The sequence below is a fragment of the Bombina bombina genome, chromosome 3, assembly GCF_027579735.1.
Source record: "Bombina bombina isolate aBomBom1 chromosome 3, aBomBom1.pri, whole genome shotgun sequence".
Taxonomy (NCBI): Eukaryota; Metazoa; Chordata; class Amphibia; order Anura; family Bombinatoridae; genus Bombina; species Bombina bombina.
This window is the reverse complement of record NC_069501.1, coordinates 476464331-476480620: the sequence shown is the minus strand read 5'-3', so window position 1 is coordinate 476480620 and position 16290 is coordinate 476464331. Positions and strand designations below refer to the sequence as shown.

The window sequence follows — 16290 nt, the reverse complement described above, 5'->3', positions numbered from 1 at the left end:
CAATGGAGTATAGCATGTGACGCTGACTTAGTGAGCCAGTGATGAGGAGTTAGGACATGTACATTCAATAATATAAACAACCTAAGTGAGTGATTGAGTGCACACAATAGCTTTCAACAAAGAAAAATAGCATTCACAAAAAATAGTGTTCACAAAAATTGGCGTACATAAAAAATGTTCAAATGTTCAACCGGTTATATGTAAGTGAATCCAGTAGTGTTTCCTCCAAAGTGACGTGTAGAAATATAACGTGAAGTCAATAATAGTAGAATGTAAACGTTGAGTGGGTCAAATTATTGTGGTTCAGCTGCTAAATTAAAAAATTGTAAATCCGTGAGGTGTATAAAAATAAAAATAAGATAGTCTTGAGAAAGGCCTAGTCTAGGCCGAAACGCGTTGGCATACTGGTGAGCTTGGTTTTATATTTTTGAATGGTGAGCTTGGTTTTATATTATTGAATGTACATGTCCTAACTCCTCATCACTGGCTCACTAAGTCAGCGTCACATGCTATACTCCATTGGATATTTTTAGATATTTTTAGATTTGTTTATTATATATATATATATATTTTTTTTTTGTTAAGTCAGACATGGATCCATGCGTCTGATTGCCATTTGTAAAGACTACTTAAAACTCTAGTCCCATTTTGAAGAGTACTACCCTCTATAAGGAACTACTCCATATCTTCTGACACATCTCTGTCAAACTCCTGTGACGAAAGGCAAAGAATGACTGGGGGATGAGGGGAGGCATTTAAGGCTTTGGCTGGGGTATCTTTGCCTCCTCCTGGTGGCCAGGTTCAGTATTCCCACGAGTAAGGAATGAAGCCGTGGAATCTCCTCATATTGATGGAAATTATATATATATATATATATATATATATATATATATATATATATATACATACATACACACACAAACACAATAGTGCAAATATTGAATAAACCACACAAGAGACATTTTACATGTTAATTTATTGATAGAAATATTCTTTTTACATTAAAGGAAAATATTCCTCATTTCATTTTTTTGTCACTTTTCATATTTTTCAAGCCTCCCAACCCCGCAAAAAAAAAAAAAAAGCACTCATCTCATGCACTCCTGATCCTGAACACACAACCTATCTATTACACGCTCACACACCATTTAAAAAAAATAATAATACAAGAACCTATGTTTTCCGTGCTGAAATAAAAAAAAATCCAAATTTTGGGAGGGATTTTGGAGCTTTAATAAGAAAGAAAAATACTCCCAGTTATGAATTCAGAAAGCAATAATTCTAGTGCATTTTGTGGTTGATATTAAAGGGCTCTTTACAGCATATGCAATTAACCATCACTTTTTAAACCAATACATAGAGGGTCAGTGTTACTTTGATGGAGGCAAAAAAGAGGCAATGAGATACCTAAAGTACTCAGCTGATTTATATGTGTATGTTATTATGTCTACACATTGCCTCATTTCAAATCCAAAAATGATTATAATGGTCTATGTGTATATTATTTTAAAACAGAATTGCAAAATTTATTAGACCACACATATATAAAATAATGTGTGGTCTGTTAAGAAATCCTGTTAAATATGTCAGGAGAAGAACTGACAGGGTTTAAGTATTAAAGTTGTATTCCTACTAAGCTAAATGACAGCGCAGGACCACCTGTATAAATATGCAAAATGCCATGCACCATCTATTTTTAAACCGATTAAGCAGGACATTGAGCTTCCATAATTATTTGACTGAAGACTTGATATCTCCTCCCAAGAAAAAAATGGAGCATTTTATCTGCAAGTGAAATGTTTCAACATGTTTTTTTTGTTTGTTTTTTTCAAATCGACATGTAACGGGGTAGCTACAAATTACCTAAAATTTGACCTATATAAAACTAGGAGCGTTTCTAAATTGCAAATTAAAGATTTAGAGCTTTTGTTTGGGGATATTTAGGACAAACAATAATAGGAAGCAACCATCATTTTTATGAGCAAAAGGAAAACATTTTTTTCAAGGCCAAATCCAAACGTGGTCTTCTCGCTTGTAGACAAACAGAAAATGCTGGATATATTTTCTTCATTTTATTTTATTTTGATGCTGATCATAATAGGAGGCAATTTATATAAGGATTAAATCACCCCTGTTTGAATTAAAAGCAACCCTTAACACACTCATCCTTCCCTCCCTAGTTTGTGTTTGTAGGATGAGAGGTGTAATTTGTAGGGATGGTTTAAAAGGATTTCTTACTGCATGAGGAAGCAAAAAGGCAGTACCCCCAGAGTACATCATAGGGTTGCCTCCCCACCCCAAACGTTCAGCAGGTATATTGTGCTGGGGAATAAAGTATCCTCGGGAGAGGGAATAGAGAAACAGAGCTTTTGGACTGGAAAAGTTCTTTTTAGGATTCTCCAAAGGGGTAAGGCCCATGCACACTCTGCAAGAGAAAAAAAAAATATGATGATTAGAAGGTCTGAAAGGAAATACAAAACAAATACCACTCCCCACCTTCCCCAAATTAACACAGAGAGTAGATCTAGTAACATTTACTTTAATTTCCTAGAGTAATAGTACCTACATACAGTGCTTACTATTAATCAGTTGTGTTGTATTATCCTTTCTGGAAACGGTCCGGTTAAAAAGGTTGTAAAGTGAATACTAAAAGGGACACTCAAGTCACAAACTTTCATGATTCAGATAGAGTAGCATCTTTAAACAACTTTCCAGTTTACTTCCATTAACAAAATGTGCACAGAATATTTATATTTACACTGAGTCACCAGCTCCTACTGAGCATGAGCAAGAATTCACAGCATATACGTATATGCTTGCGATTGGCTGATGGCTCTCACATGATACAGGGGGAGTGGACAGACATAACTTTTAAATTTGTCAAAAATAAAAAAACTAATACTCATTTGAAGTTCAGACTAAGTTGTAGTGCATTGTTTTTATATCTTGTATGTGTTGATTATGCAAACCTACTGTATTTACTGTCCCTTTAAAAAGGACCACTAAAAAACACAGTAGACTAGCATAATCAGTAAAGGGAGCGCTATAAAGATAGATGCAATATGCAAAAGTAGCATTTATAGGGAACAAGTGAGTAGAGGGCCCTGCCAAGAGTGCACTGTTGTAAATTAGTTTTAATGAAGGTGATCTACACAACAGCTGGAATTGTAGGCTTACATCATAAAGGGGGGTTCAAGGGGATGACAAAAGGAGGAGGAGAGGAACTGAGGTAAAAAAATTAAATTAGGCTTACCTGATAATTTTCTTTTCTTCTGACGGAAAGAGTCCACAGCTGCATTCATTACTTTTGGGAATTCAGAACCTGGCCACCAGGAAGAGGCAGACACACTCTAGCCAAAGGCTTGAATACCTCCCCCACTTCCCTCATCCCTCAGTCATTCTGTTGAGGGAACAAGGAACAGTAGGAGAAATATCAGGGTGAAAAAGGTGCCAGAAGAAACAAAACATACGGCCGCCCCTTATGAACTACGCGGGCGGGGAGCTGTGGACACTTCCCGTTAGAAAAAAAGAAAATTATCAGGTAAGCATAATTTAAGTTTTTCTTGTGGGAAGAGTCCACAGCTGCTTTCATTACTTTTGGGAAAACAATACCCAAGCTATAGAGGACACTGAATGCAAAATGGGCGGGTACAAAAGGCGGCCCCTTCTAAGGGCACCACAGCCTAAAACCCAAAACTCCCGAGAGAAAAAAATTGCTTCACTAGAAGCCAAAGGACAAAAAGGAAAAATGCCAAGATAACTGCCCAACAGTTAAAACCAACAAGGCCCTTGTTAGAGACCACTCAGGATTATTAAACTCGACCAAGCCAAAAGCCTCTGAGGAGACGAAACATCCACATTCCCCCAGCAGGGAAGAACAGAGACTCAGATTAATGAGTCTGAAATGACCCTCAGAACCCAAAGGGACTAGGACCAAGAAAAGGAACTCCAAGAGAGTGAACCAGGAAGAAACAGGGCACCTATGAAAGGACCCTGCCGACCCAGCAAAGCAAATAGAGGACTTGTAAAGCCCCCTCTACCTCAAACAAAGGACCCAGAATGTCCTGAGAACCTAAAAGGAGGAAAGAAAAATCCCTCCCCTACACAGAGTGCTCATTCACACCCAGAATAGAGCAACCGAAAGACAAACCGTCCCCGGGAGTCGCTGAAAAAAACCCCCCAGCATCAGATGTTTGGAGGAGCATATTCAAATCATAGGCGTCCTGCTACAATATAAGGACTTAGCAACCACAGGTCGCCACCCTAGCTATGAAACCACACAGGACCTTCTTCAGAAGTGAACTTCGAAACCGTGCAGGACACGACCTTTTCAAAAAGGGACAGCAAAGGAAGGAACCAACCCCAGAACCCGGTAGAGAAAACTACCCGCCGAGGAGGGATCCACCGCACAGTCCCTCACTTAAAGGAGGTTCACAATAACTATGATACGCGGCTAAGATCAACAAATCAGACAGATCCCTGACTCTCACTCCGGCAACGGACCCCGCACCAAAGTGACTGATAATGTACGAAAGACTTAGGGATTAAAAGGTACCCCGAATCATCAGGACCTGCAGGAAGGAAAAAGGGAGGAATCCAGCCCCCCCCAAAGAGCTCGGGTAAAATAACCCAGACAGCCCCCTTCCTGAAGAAGAAGGGCACTCCCAAAAAGAGACCCTCTACTGGAACTACAGTAAAGGCATGACACAAGAAAACCATCCCTTCACACTGACATCCTGCAGGCAAGGCAGGGGGAACAACCCCACTAAACAGAGGAATAAAAAAGTACCTTCAAGCACCATGCGGATACTATGGAATGTCAAATTCACCCCAAAAGGGAGGGAAAGCGAAGCCAAAACTTAACAGCTTGCTAGCACACAATCAAGGTGCAAATAGCTGCAGATGGTTTCAAACTGCAAACCATCCGCTCTTTAGACAGCTAAGCTAACCATCAGGCTACTACAGCGGGGCTGAAACGTAAAGCTGTAGACAAGCTCAAAAGGGCATTACCGAAAGAAAAACCACCCGGCCACTAAGGCCGGCCCAGTAAGAATTCTAAATCTTACTGCAAGGGAGAAAAAAAATACACCCGTAGGAACAGAAGACGTTCAGGAACCAGGAAACTAGGCTGTCCCAAATCAGTCCTAAGAGATCTGGATACAGACCCCCAAAATTCCAGTCAAAAGACAGGACAAACAAACCCGGGCACCGAAAACTCGGAGACAGCTTAAATATTTAATAAACCACTAGGTTACCCCATTCGGCGATGCAATCACAGTCATATCCAAGACACCTTGGACACGGATTCTGGAAGGCCTTAAAGGCTCTATGGAAAAGTTTCACTAAGTCCAAAGACTAAGTAACATCAGAAAACTCTGCTTAGGAATGCTAGCTGTCACCAGAATTACAAAACGGATGAGAAAACAGGAGCTTTACCTGGGTTCAAGCCCACAACCTCCTACATCAGGTGTGATGGAGCTAACCACTACGTCACATCTCCCTTAGAAACTGGGTAGAGAAGCTAATAAAAGTCTCTAAGATCCTCAGTATCCACTTCCCTGACAGCCCTACAGCTCAAATATTGAAGGAGCATGTATCCTAGCCCCTGGCAGGAGATAGCAGGGGCGACACAGGAAAAAGGTGAGACAATCTAATCTGTAAATCTCCCAAAAATATGGGATCAGAAGAGATCCCGCAAGTAGAACAACCAAAAGGCTTTAACTACCAGAAACAGATGACCCGAAGTCAACCCCAAGGAAGGGGATAAAAGGCCCATCAACCTCAACCCGAAGGAAGAGAAACCGTCATCATGAAAAAAAATGGATTCCAAAAAGAGAATCTCAAAACAGAAGACGAGGGAAATAGCCCAGATTGATCCCTTATAAGATCCGCTCTGGACCCCCGCCCAAGAGGAACAGGAACAGTGAGGACTGAGTACAATCCCCTGATGCCCCACCCAAAGGCAGAACGAGAACCAGCCTGACGTTTGAAAACAAAGGCTTCCTCTACCATGTTTTAGCCCTGCATGGGCAGAGCCTCAAAAAATGTATGGAACTCATGGAAGGTTCACTTCACGAAAAGTCTTAGCAAAAGTAAAGATTATTCGATCTGAAGAGAGACCAAGAATAATAAACTCATCCCAGAGAGCAATTCACCACACAGCCATGTCAGCCGGTTACACCGGCACCACGTGGATGATATAGACCATAAGGAACAGAAATAGCGCCCTTTTAGGACCAGCCTGCTACATAGGGCACTCCAAACTGAACCAGGCCACAGAAATTTTGAGACCCCCCTGAGGACTTGATAAAAGGATTTAAAGACATAACCGTTTACTAAACACCTTAACACGAGACTTCCGCAGAAGTGCCCAAACGACCACAAAATCGCTAGTATCAAATTTCAGAGAATAAATATTTCCCAGCGGAGAAATCAGAACAGACATGAGCTTCTTAAAAAATAAATAAAATACATCCTACCGGTTCAAAACCCGCAGGTGAACGCTCAAGAAGAATGGGTACACCAACGGGGCCAGCCAATCAGAGACCCCATTCTTCCAAAGCTCAGAACTAGAATAAGATACCAAAAAAAAGAAAGGAAAATTGAAGACGACCAGGAGAATAACTTCATCCCCACACGTCTAACTCAGCTTGCCGCCTGGAACAGAAGACCGAGGGATCCCTTAACCTATTAGTACTGGGATCCTCCAGCACCGCCAAAACATGCCGTAGCAGAACACGAAGGCACGCCAGTCTATAACGAAAAGCAAGACTTGCCTTTGCCAGGGCAAGTGACGACCCCAAGGGTTGGGCCCCTGACGCTTCAGAGGAGACTTCTTCCTCCAATGGCTGATCTGACCCAGGCGATCCCACGCCTGTCGAGCCCCGGTTAGCATAACACGGACAGTATCTCAGCAACACTTCCTCTGGAAGATGTAAATGTGACAGGGCCATAGATATGGCCATGTGGAACTGTGCTGTAACCTCTGGAGGAAACAAGCCACCTTCCGGAAAACGGGTAACGGCATTAGGGACAACTGCTTGCGTAGCCAAAGAAGGTTCTAGGGGACGCGCCGCACGGGATATGGGATCCCCAGGGGCGGATGGCTCAACGGACTCTATATTCCCTGTATCGGGAGAAGAGAGCATTCTAGAGCGGCATTCGGAACATAACTGATGAACATGGATTATCCTGGCCATTTCATACTCTTCACAAGAAGTAGAATCTGAATCAAAGACATTCGTCTCCAAAAAGTCAGAATCCTCCATAACTTGGTATATAGAACTTATGGACAGAAAAATAAAAAATGGCACCTAACACCCCCAATGGCTGGGGCATTCACCACCTCCTGAAACCCAGAAAGCTAGCGAAACAGACTCTCTCCGTCATCAAGCGGTCAGGAATACGGAAATGGAGCACAGATGCGTGACCTCGCCTTGTCACAAGGTGCACCATGCAGGCCATAGAAAAGCGCGCTAAGGCCTACAAGGGCTGCGCAGTCTGACAAGAAAAGGCAGTTATGTTCTGACCTAGCCACGAGCCCAAGTAACTACACATTAGCAGACAGAATCACATAAACATGATTAAAGTCCCCCCTGTTCAATAACCCCCCTCAGGAGATATTAACCCTTGATTCCTTATAAAGATAAAGGAGTCCCACTGAGACCCTGACTTCTTCGTTTACATTACTTTATTCACATCAAAGTAAAATGAAACGATCTTACCGGAATCAACGCTGTGGAACAGGAACATGGCCCTTCGAGTGTGACAGATAGTAGCCTCGCTTCTGACATGGACTTGAGAGAAGAAAGCAGGCAGCGAAGGAGCTGGTAACATGAGTGGGGATGGTTTTGCAGAAATACTCTCCCTGCATCATCCATGCTCTCACTGAGAGGCTGATAGGATTACTAAAAACTCCAGTCCCATTTCGAAGAGTACTACCCTCCATAAGAGACTATATAAAAAAAATCTTCTGACACCTCTCTGTCAACCTCCTGTGTCAAAAGGCAAAGAATGACTGGGGGATGAGGGAAGTGAGGAAGGTATTTAAGCCTTTGGCTGGGGTGTCTTTGCCTCCTCCTGGTGGCCAGGTTCTGAATTCCCAAAAGTAATAAATGCAGCTGTGGACTCTTCCTGTTTAAGAAGAAAAAAGTTTAATGTATATTGTATGAATATCTGAACAGCAGTCTTTAAGCAGCGCTTTAAACTTTCAAAACTAGGGGAGAGTCTTGTAGTAGGAAGTGTGGGTAGGGGCGGAGAAGGGTATTGGAAGTGGAGAACAGACATTTTGGGTTTAAAGAAAGAGTGGGGATAAGAGCAGAGAAGCAATCCTTCTTAGAAAGGTTAAAGGGATAGTCTAGTCAAAATTAAACTTTCATGATTCAGATCTGATAGAGCATGCAATTTTAAGCAACTCCTATTATCAATTTTTCTTTGTTCTTTTGGTATCTTTATTTGAATGTAAGCTTAGGAGCCAGCATATTTTTAATTCAGCACCTGGATAGCACTTTCTGATTGGTGGCTACATTTAGACACCAATCAGAAAGCGCTACCCAGGTGTTGAACCAAAAAAGGGCATCTCCAATGCTTACATTTCTGCTTTTTCAAATAAAGATACCAAGAGAACGAAGAAAAATTGATAATAGAAGTAAATTAGAAAGTTGCTTAAAATTGAATGCTCTGTCTGAATCATGAAAGTTTAATTTTGACTAGACTATTTCTTATTTGTGCAAAATATCAGGAGCTGAAGATAATCATGTAGTGAAGAAAGTCAGCTGAACACCTAGATTTTGTTCAATGTTGCTCAGCAGTGCGGGAACATCTGTGTAGGTAGCGTGTTAGAGGCGTATGCCAGGGCTGAGGAAGAGTGTGTGACTTTCTAGAAATTGTCAAGGACCGATGTAAGAGTGCAGATGTAGTAACAGATAGATTGGTCAGGGCAGGAAAGGAGCAGATGGAAGAGAGCAGAGGTTTAAGAGATGTTGCTGATCTAGTAACTTAATACTACCATGGAGTTTGGTGTGAGGGTTAGATGGATGGAGAGTAGTAGGAATTGCTGTAATGTTGCAAGTGCGGAGATGGTCAGAAAGAGAAAAGGGGGAACTTGTGAAGTTTTAGAGTCCGTGACAGACTAAAGAGAAAGTGAAGTGGAGACTTTTTTCCAGCAGCAGCAACAGTGGGATTGTCAACAGGGACGTTGAAATCCTCAAGCATGAGATCAGGAGTGTCTGATGAGAAGAAATAAGGTAGCCAGACTACTAATATTGGGAAATTGAGTAGGAACCAGAGGGAGGGAGGTGCATATATAACCAACATGTATAGGGACGGGAGAGAATAAGCAAATCATGTGGGTTTTGAAGGAAGAAATTGTGTGGAAAGAGATGGGATGCATTTGTTGAAAGGTACAACAAGAGGAAAGTAAAATACCTACACCACACCTCCTTGTCTGTTTCCAGACTAGGGGTGTGGCTGAAGTCCAGACTCAAATGTGACAATGCAGCGGGAGGCTGTGTATGAAGGAGAGAGTAAGGTTTCTATAAGAGCCAGAAGGTTGAGGGAGTGGGTGATAAAGAGGTCATGGAAAGAAGTGAGTTTGTTGCAAACAGAGTGAGAGTTCCAGAGTGCACAATTGAAGGGGGTGTTGGTTTTAGATACAAAAGGAATTTGTGTAATGTTTCCAGAGTTCTGATTTTTAGGTCTGTGGAAAGTCATACAAGGGTGGGCGACGTTAGGAAGTTGTGGTGAACTAGAATTGGGGAGATATCACCAACAGATAAGTTAGTATGAGCAAGAAGGAGAGTGACATAAGATGAGATACAGTTTTGCAGTATTGAGTTTCTTTGGGATGAGGTGCAGGGAATAAAGAGTTTTAGGAATATGTGAAGTTCAGAGCAAAATTGAGGTGAGGGCAAAAGAGATAGGCTAATGAATGTAGCAGGTGGTAAGGGAGAAGGAGGAGTAAATAAATAAAATAGTTTGTTAAAGAGATAAGAGGTAGCAAAAAAACACAATTTATGCTTACCTGATAAATTTATTTCTCTTGTGGTGTATCCAGTCCACGGATCATCCATTACTTGTGGGATATTCTCATTCCCAACAGGAAGTTGCAAGAGGACACCCACAGCAGAGCTGTAATATAGCTCCTCCCCTAACTGTCATAGCCAGTCATTCGACTGAAAACAAGCCGAGAAAGGAGGAACCATAGGGTGCAGTGGTTACTGTAGTTTCAATTTAAAAATTACCTGCCTTAAAATGACAGGGCGGGCCGTGGACTGGATACACCACAAGAGAAATAAATTTATCAGGTAAGCATAAATTGTGTTTTCTCTTGTAAGGTGTATCCAGTCCACGGATCATCCATTACTTGTGGGATACCAATACCAAAGCTAAAGTACACGGATGAAGGGAGGGACAAGGCAGGAACTTAAATGGAAGGAACCACTGCCCGTAAAACCTCTCCCCCAAATATAGCCTCCGAAGAAGCAAAAGTATCAAATTTGTAAAATTTTGAAAAAATATGAAGCGAAGACCAAGTCGTCGCCTTGCAAATCTGATCAAAAGAAGCCTCATTTTTAAAGGCCCAAGTGGAAGCCACAGCTCTAGTGGAATGAGCTGTAATCCTTTCAGGAGGTTGCTGTCCAGCAGTCTCATAGGCTAAGCGGATTAAGCTTCTTAGTCAAAAAGAAAAAGAGGTTGCCGAAGCCTTTTGACCTCTCCTCTGTCCAGAGTAGACAACAAACAAAGCAGATGTTTGACGAAAATCTTTAGTAGCTTGTAAGTAAAACTTTAAAGCACGGACCACGTCCAAATTGTGTAACACAAGGATGGAACAACAATCTCTTGATTGATATTCTTGTTAGATACCACCCAAGGTAAGAACCCAGGTTTGGTACGCAGGACTACCTTATCCGTATGAAAAATCAGATAAGGAGAATCACATTGTAAGGCAGATAGCTCGGAGACTCTACGAGCCGAGGAAATAGCTACCAAAAAAAAAAGAACTTTCCAAGATAAAAGCTTGATATCTATGGAATGAAGAGGTTCAAACGGAACTCCTTGAAGAACCTTAAGAACCAAGTTTAAGCTCCATGGTGGAGCAACAGGTTTAAACACAGGCTTGATTCTAACTAAAGCCTGACAAAATGCCTGAACGTCTGGAACATCTGCCAGACGCTTAACTAGCTGACAATCCTTTTTCCAAACCTTCTTGGAGAAAAGATAATATCCTAGCAATCCTGACCTTACTCCATGAGTAACCCTTGGATTCACACCAATAAAGATATCTACGCCATACCTTATGGTAAATTTTCCTGGTGACAGGCTTTCGTGCCTGTCTTAAGGTATCAATAACTGACTCGGAGAAGCCACGCTTTGATAAAATCAAGCGTTCAATCTCCAGTCAGTCAGCCTCAGAGAAATTAGATTTGGATGGTTGAAAGGACCCTGAAGTAGAAGGTCCTGTTTCAGAGGCAGAGACCATGGTGGAAAGGATGACATGTCCACTAGATCTGCATACCAGGTCCTGCGTGGCCACGCAGGTGCTATCAGAATCACCGATGCTCTCTCCTGCTTGATCTTGGCAATCAGTCGAGGGAGCAGAGGAAACGGTGGAAACACATAAGCCAGGTTGAAAGACCAGAGCGCTGCTAGAGCATCTATCAGTGTCGCCTTGGGATCCCTGGACCTGGATCTGTAACACGGAAGCTTGGCGTTCTGGCGAGACGCCATGAGATCCAGTTCTGGTTTGCCCCAACAATGAATCAGTTGTGCAAATGCCTCCGGATGGAGTTCCCACTCTCCCGGATGAAAAGTCTGACGACTTAGAAAATCCGCCTCCCAGTGCTCTACACCTGGGATATGGATAGCTGATAGGTGGCAAGAGTGAATCTCTGCCCAGCGAATTATTTTTGAAACTTCTAACATCTCTAGGGAACTTCTCGTTCCCCCTTGATGGTTGATGTAAGCTACAGTCGTAATGTTGTCCGACTGAAATCTGATGTACCTCAGAGTTGCTAACTGAGGCCAAGCCTGAAGAGCCTTGAATATCGCTCTTAGTTCCAAAATATTTAATGGAAGGAGAGACTCCTCCTGAGTCCATGATCCCTGAGCCTTCAGGGAGTTCTAGACTGCACCCCAACCTAGAAGGCTGGCATCTGTCTTAACAATTGTCCAATCTGGCCTGCGAAAGGTCATACCTTTGGACAGATGGACCCGAGATAGCCACCAGAGAAGAGAATCCCTGGTCTCTTGGTCCAGATTCAGTTGAGGGGACAAATCTGTGTAATCCCCGCTCCACTGACTGAGCATGCATAGTTGCAGCGGTCTGAGATGTAAGCGTGCAAACGGCACTATGTCCATTGCCGCTACCATTACTTCCATACACTGAACCATCGAAGGGCGCGGAATGGTATGAAGAACCCGGCAGGAATTTAGAAGCTTTGATAACCTGGACTGCGTCAGGTGAATTTTCATTTCTACAGAATCTATCAGAGTCCCTAGAAAGGAAACTCTTGTGAGTGGGGATAGAGAACTCTTTTCCTCGTTCACTTTCCACCCATGCGACCACAGAAATGCCAGTACTACGTCCGTATGAGACTTGGCAATTTGGAAGTTTGACGCCTGTATCAGGATGTTGTCTAAATAAGGGGCTACTGCTATGCCCCGCGGCCTTAGGACCACCATAAGTGACCCTAGAACCTTTGTAAAGATTCTTGGGGCTGTAGCTAATCCCAAGGGAAGAGCTACAACTGGTAATGCCTGTCTTAAAAGGCAACCTGAGAAACCGATGATGATCTTTGTGTATCGGAATGTGAAGATAAGCATCCTTTAGATCCACTGTAGTCATATATTGACCCTCCTGGATCAGTGGTAGGATGGTACGAATAGTTTCCATCTTGAACGACGGAACTTTGAGATATTTGTTTAAGATCTTTAGATCCAAAATTGGTCTGAAGGTTCCCTCTTTTTTGGGAACCACAAACAGATTTGAGTAAAAACCCTGTCCCTGTTCCTCCTTTGGAACTGGATGGTTTACTCCCATAACTAGGAGGACTCGTACACAGTGTAAGAATGCCTCTCTCTTTATCTGGTGTGCAGATAATTGTGAAAGGTGAAATCTCCCTTTTGGGGGGGAAGCTTTGAAGTCCAGAAGATATCCCTGGGATATAATTTCCAACGCCCAGGGATCCTGAACATCTCTTGCCCACGCCTGGGCAAAGAGTGAAAGTCTGCCCCCTACTAGATCCGTTCCCGGATAGGGGGCCGTTCCTTCATGCTGTCTTAGAGGCAGCAGCAAGCTTTTTTACCTGCTTACCTTTTTTCCATGTCAGGTTTGGTCTCCAGACCGTCTTGGATTGAGCAAAAGTTCCCTCTTGTTTATTATTAGAGGAAGTTGATGCCGCACCTGCCTTGAAGTTTTGAAAGGCACGAAAATTAGACTGTTTGGCCCTAGATTTGGACCTGTCCTGAGGAAGGGCATGACCTTTTCCTCCAGTGATATCAGCAATAATCTCCTTCAACCAGGCCCGAATAGGGTCTGCCCCTTGAAGGGAATGTTAAGTAGCTTAGATTTTGAAGTCACGTCAGCTGACCATGATCTAAGCCATAGCGCTCTGCGCGCCTGTATAGCAAAACCAGAATTCTTAGCCGTTAGTTTAGTCAAATGAACAATGGCATCAGAATAAAAGAATTGGCTAGCTTAAGTGCTCTAAGTTTGCCAAGTATGTCATCCAATGGAGTCGCTACCTGTAAAGCCTCTTCCAGAGACTCAAACCAGTACGCCACAGCAGCAGTGACAGGGGCAATGCATGCAAGGGGCTGTAGGATAAAACCTTGTTGAATAAATATTTTCTTAAGGTAACCTTCTAATTTTTTATCCACTGGATCTTTTAAAAAAAAAAAAAAAAAAAAAAAAGCACAACTGTCCTCGACAGGGATAGTAGTACTCTTTACTTGAGTAGAAACTGCTCCCTCCACCTTAGGGACTGTCTGCCATAAGTCCCATGTGGTGGCGTCTATTGGAAAAAAAATTCTAAAAATAGGAGGGGAAGAGAACGGAACACCTGGTCTATCCCATTACTTAATAATTTCTGTAAACCTTTTAGGTATTTGGAAAAACATCAGTACACACTGGCACTGCAAAGTATTTATCCAGTCTACACAATTTCTCTGGAAACCAAAAAATACTAATGGCACTGCACAATTTTATAAAATAGGGTAGCCTATTATTTTCTGGATTAATTTTTAGAATATAGTAATGTGAATTTGTTTGTAATCCAGATTTAATATCTTGCAAGATGGCTGAGGTGCTGTGTACTGGTTATTAGAAACAAAAGATATCAATCCTGAGATTGATGGAATGTACACCTGAATAGCACTCTTCCCCTATTTAGTAATGGCAAAAATAGGACAAGGTATAGAGGTCTAAATTGGGAGGAGTATGTGGCGATATATTAAAATATAACTTTTATTGGAAAATTAAAAATAAAAAGCAACAACACACACAATAAACATATATACTTTATTAAAATCACAGGATAGGGTCTGGGTAGGTTCTCTCCGTGAATCACGGGAGATAGGAGTGGTTGTGAAAAATGTTTAAGAGAGCCTGAATGTCAGTTAGACATCAGGGTATTCTCTTTCACTATGTAATATTTCGATATTAGTAGCACTGGCTCAGTATCAGTAGATCCGCTATTTTGTAGTGTTGACTTAGATATGCTGTGTGTAATTTATAACTTTGAAAAAGCCACGTTAGTGGCGAAACATGTTAGGGAACCGTTTGTTTAATGCATGTTAGCATTTTTTAATTAGCAGGAAATGGTAGCCTTTATAGTTATTATTAATTGTGGTTGTGCACAATATTTAGTATATTAACCTCGGAATGGGGTTAATTCAGTAACGTTATCTAAATTTGAACTAGCACTCATAGCAAGGGCTCAGTGTTGATTATAGACAGGCGGGTAAGAAATACGGAACCTCAACCAGCATATACCTAAAACCGCCAACTGTCTATTTAAAATCAGCACACAGCCGTTGAAAATACCCAGTATTGAATACGGTAAATACGTTTAAACCAGACAATCATCAGTAGAAGCAAGACTAAGCAGACTAAGCTGACTACAAACTGGCGGTTAAGAAACTTTGAGCTTTAGCATATATTTAATATTGCAAACGGTCTATTTAAGATCAGCACATAGCCTTTAAAAATATCTAGTATTGAATACGATAATACGCTCAAACAGAAAATTATCAGCATAAGCAATACTAAGCCAGCCTTATGAGCAGCAGCAATTTTGTAGCAGTACTTTAACAAAAATATATAAGACAGAGATAAGTGTGTAAATTAAATAAATACAGGGGGACATTAATTCAACAACTTGGAAGATTAATGCAAAATTACTGCAACAGAAATTTGGTCTGAAAAAGTCACTCAGACAGTAGTTACATCCAACATTAAAATATAGCCGAATGATGACAATAGGATTTCAATCCTCTTATGTGAAATATTACAATAGAAGTAGGGTTTGAAAAAACCGTTCAGATAGTTGCCACTTTCAACACTATAATCGAGCCGAAGTACATATTTTATACTAAAACTTAGCTGAAGTACACAGTTCATAGAAATTATTTCTATGCAGCTAACACGAACAGCACTATAATATCAAGCAAGTATTCTATTTTTCCAAGCCAAGAATATTTGATCCTACATAAGGATTAGATCTATATATCACTAACTTAATGTGGTATAATCAAAAGAGATTTCAGCAATTGGTTACAACTAATAATTATATGAAATAAGTGAACAAAACAATATAAGATACGCTAAAAGAACAAAAAATCTTAGCAAACCCAGTGTTACTCTTTCATAGTAAATTATTAATATTAGGTAGTAACAGGATTTATATATAAAAAAATAACTACTCGTTACAATTGAAAAGTTACAGACACATGTTGTAATACTATTTATGATATTACATACTATCTTTTCCTAAAATCCAACAAACCTTTAGCGACATAAAAAACTGTCCAGTAGTTATACAAACAGAGAATATATATGCAAACTTAAGTATATAATAACTTAAGATTAATATACAAGACGCAAGTTATCCTGATAACTACCAGACCCATATAATCCAACTTTACTAACCAATACCGCCCATGTCGATTTGGCCAAAATAATTAGCCAGACAATATTCTGTAAATCTCTCCCAACCAAGCAGACCATTAATAGATTTATAACGAAGTAAGAGTGGGTCACACCTAGATAAGTATTACAACAACAGCGTATGT

The 16290-nt window shown here is 41.2% G+C and overlaps 1 protein-coding gene across 1 annotated transcript in view; it reads right to left on the bottom strand.

Moving 5' to 3' along the window:
- Positions 1-959: 959 nt before the first annotated feature.
- ILRUN (inflammation and lipid regulator with UBA-like and NBR1-like domains) overlaps positions 960-16290 on the bottom strand; it is a 102139-nt gene continuing 86808 nt past the window's right edge. The window contains exon 5 of the mRNA XM_053706792.1: positions 960-2425. Within this exon, the coding sequence (XP_053562767.1) occupies positions 2390-2425 (36 nt within the window). The 3' untranslated portion in view covers positions 960-2389. The remainder of the gene's footprint in view (positions 2426-16290) is intronic.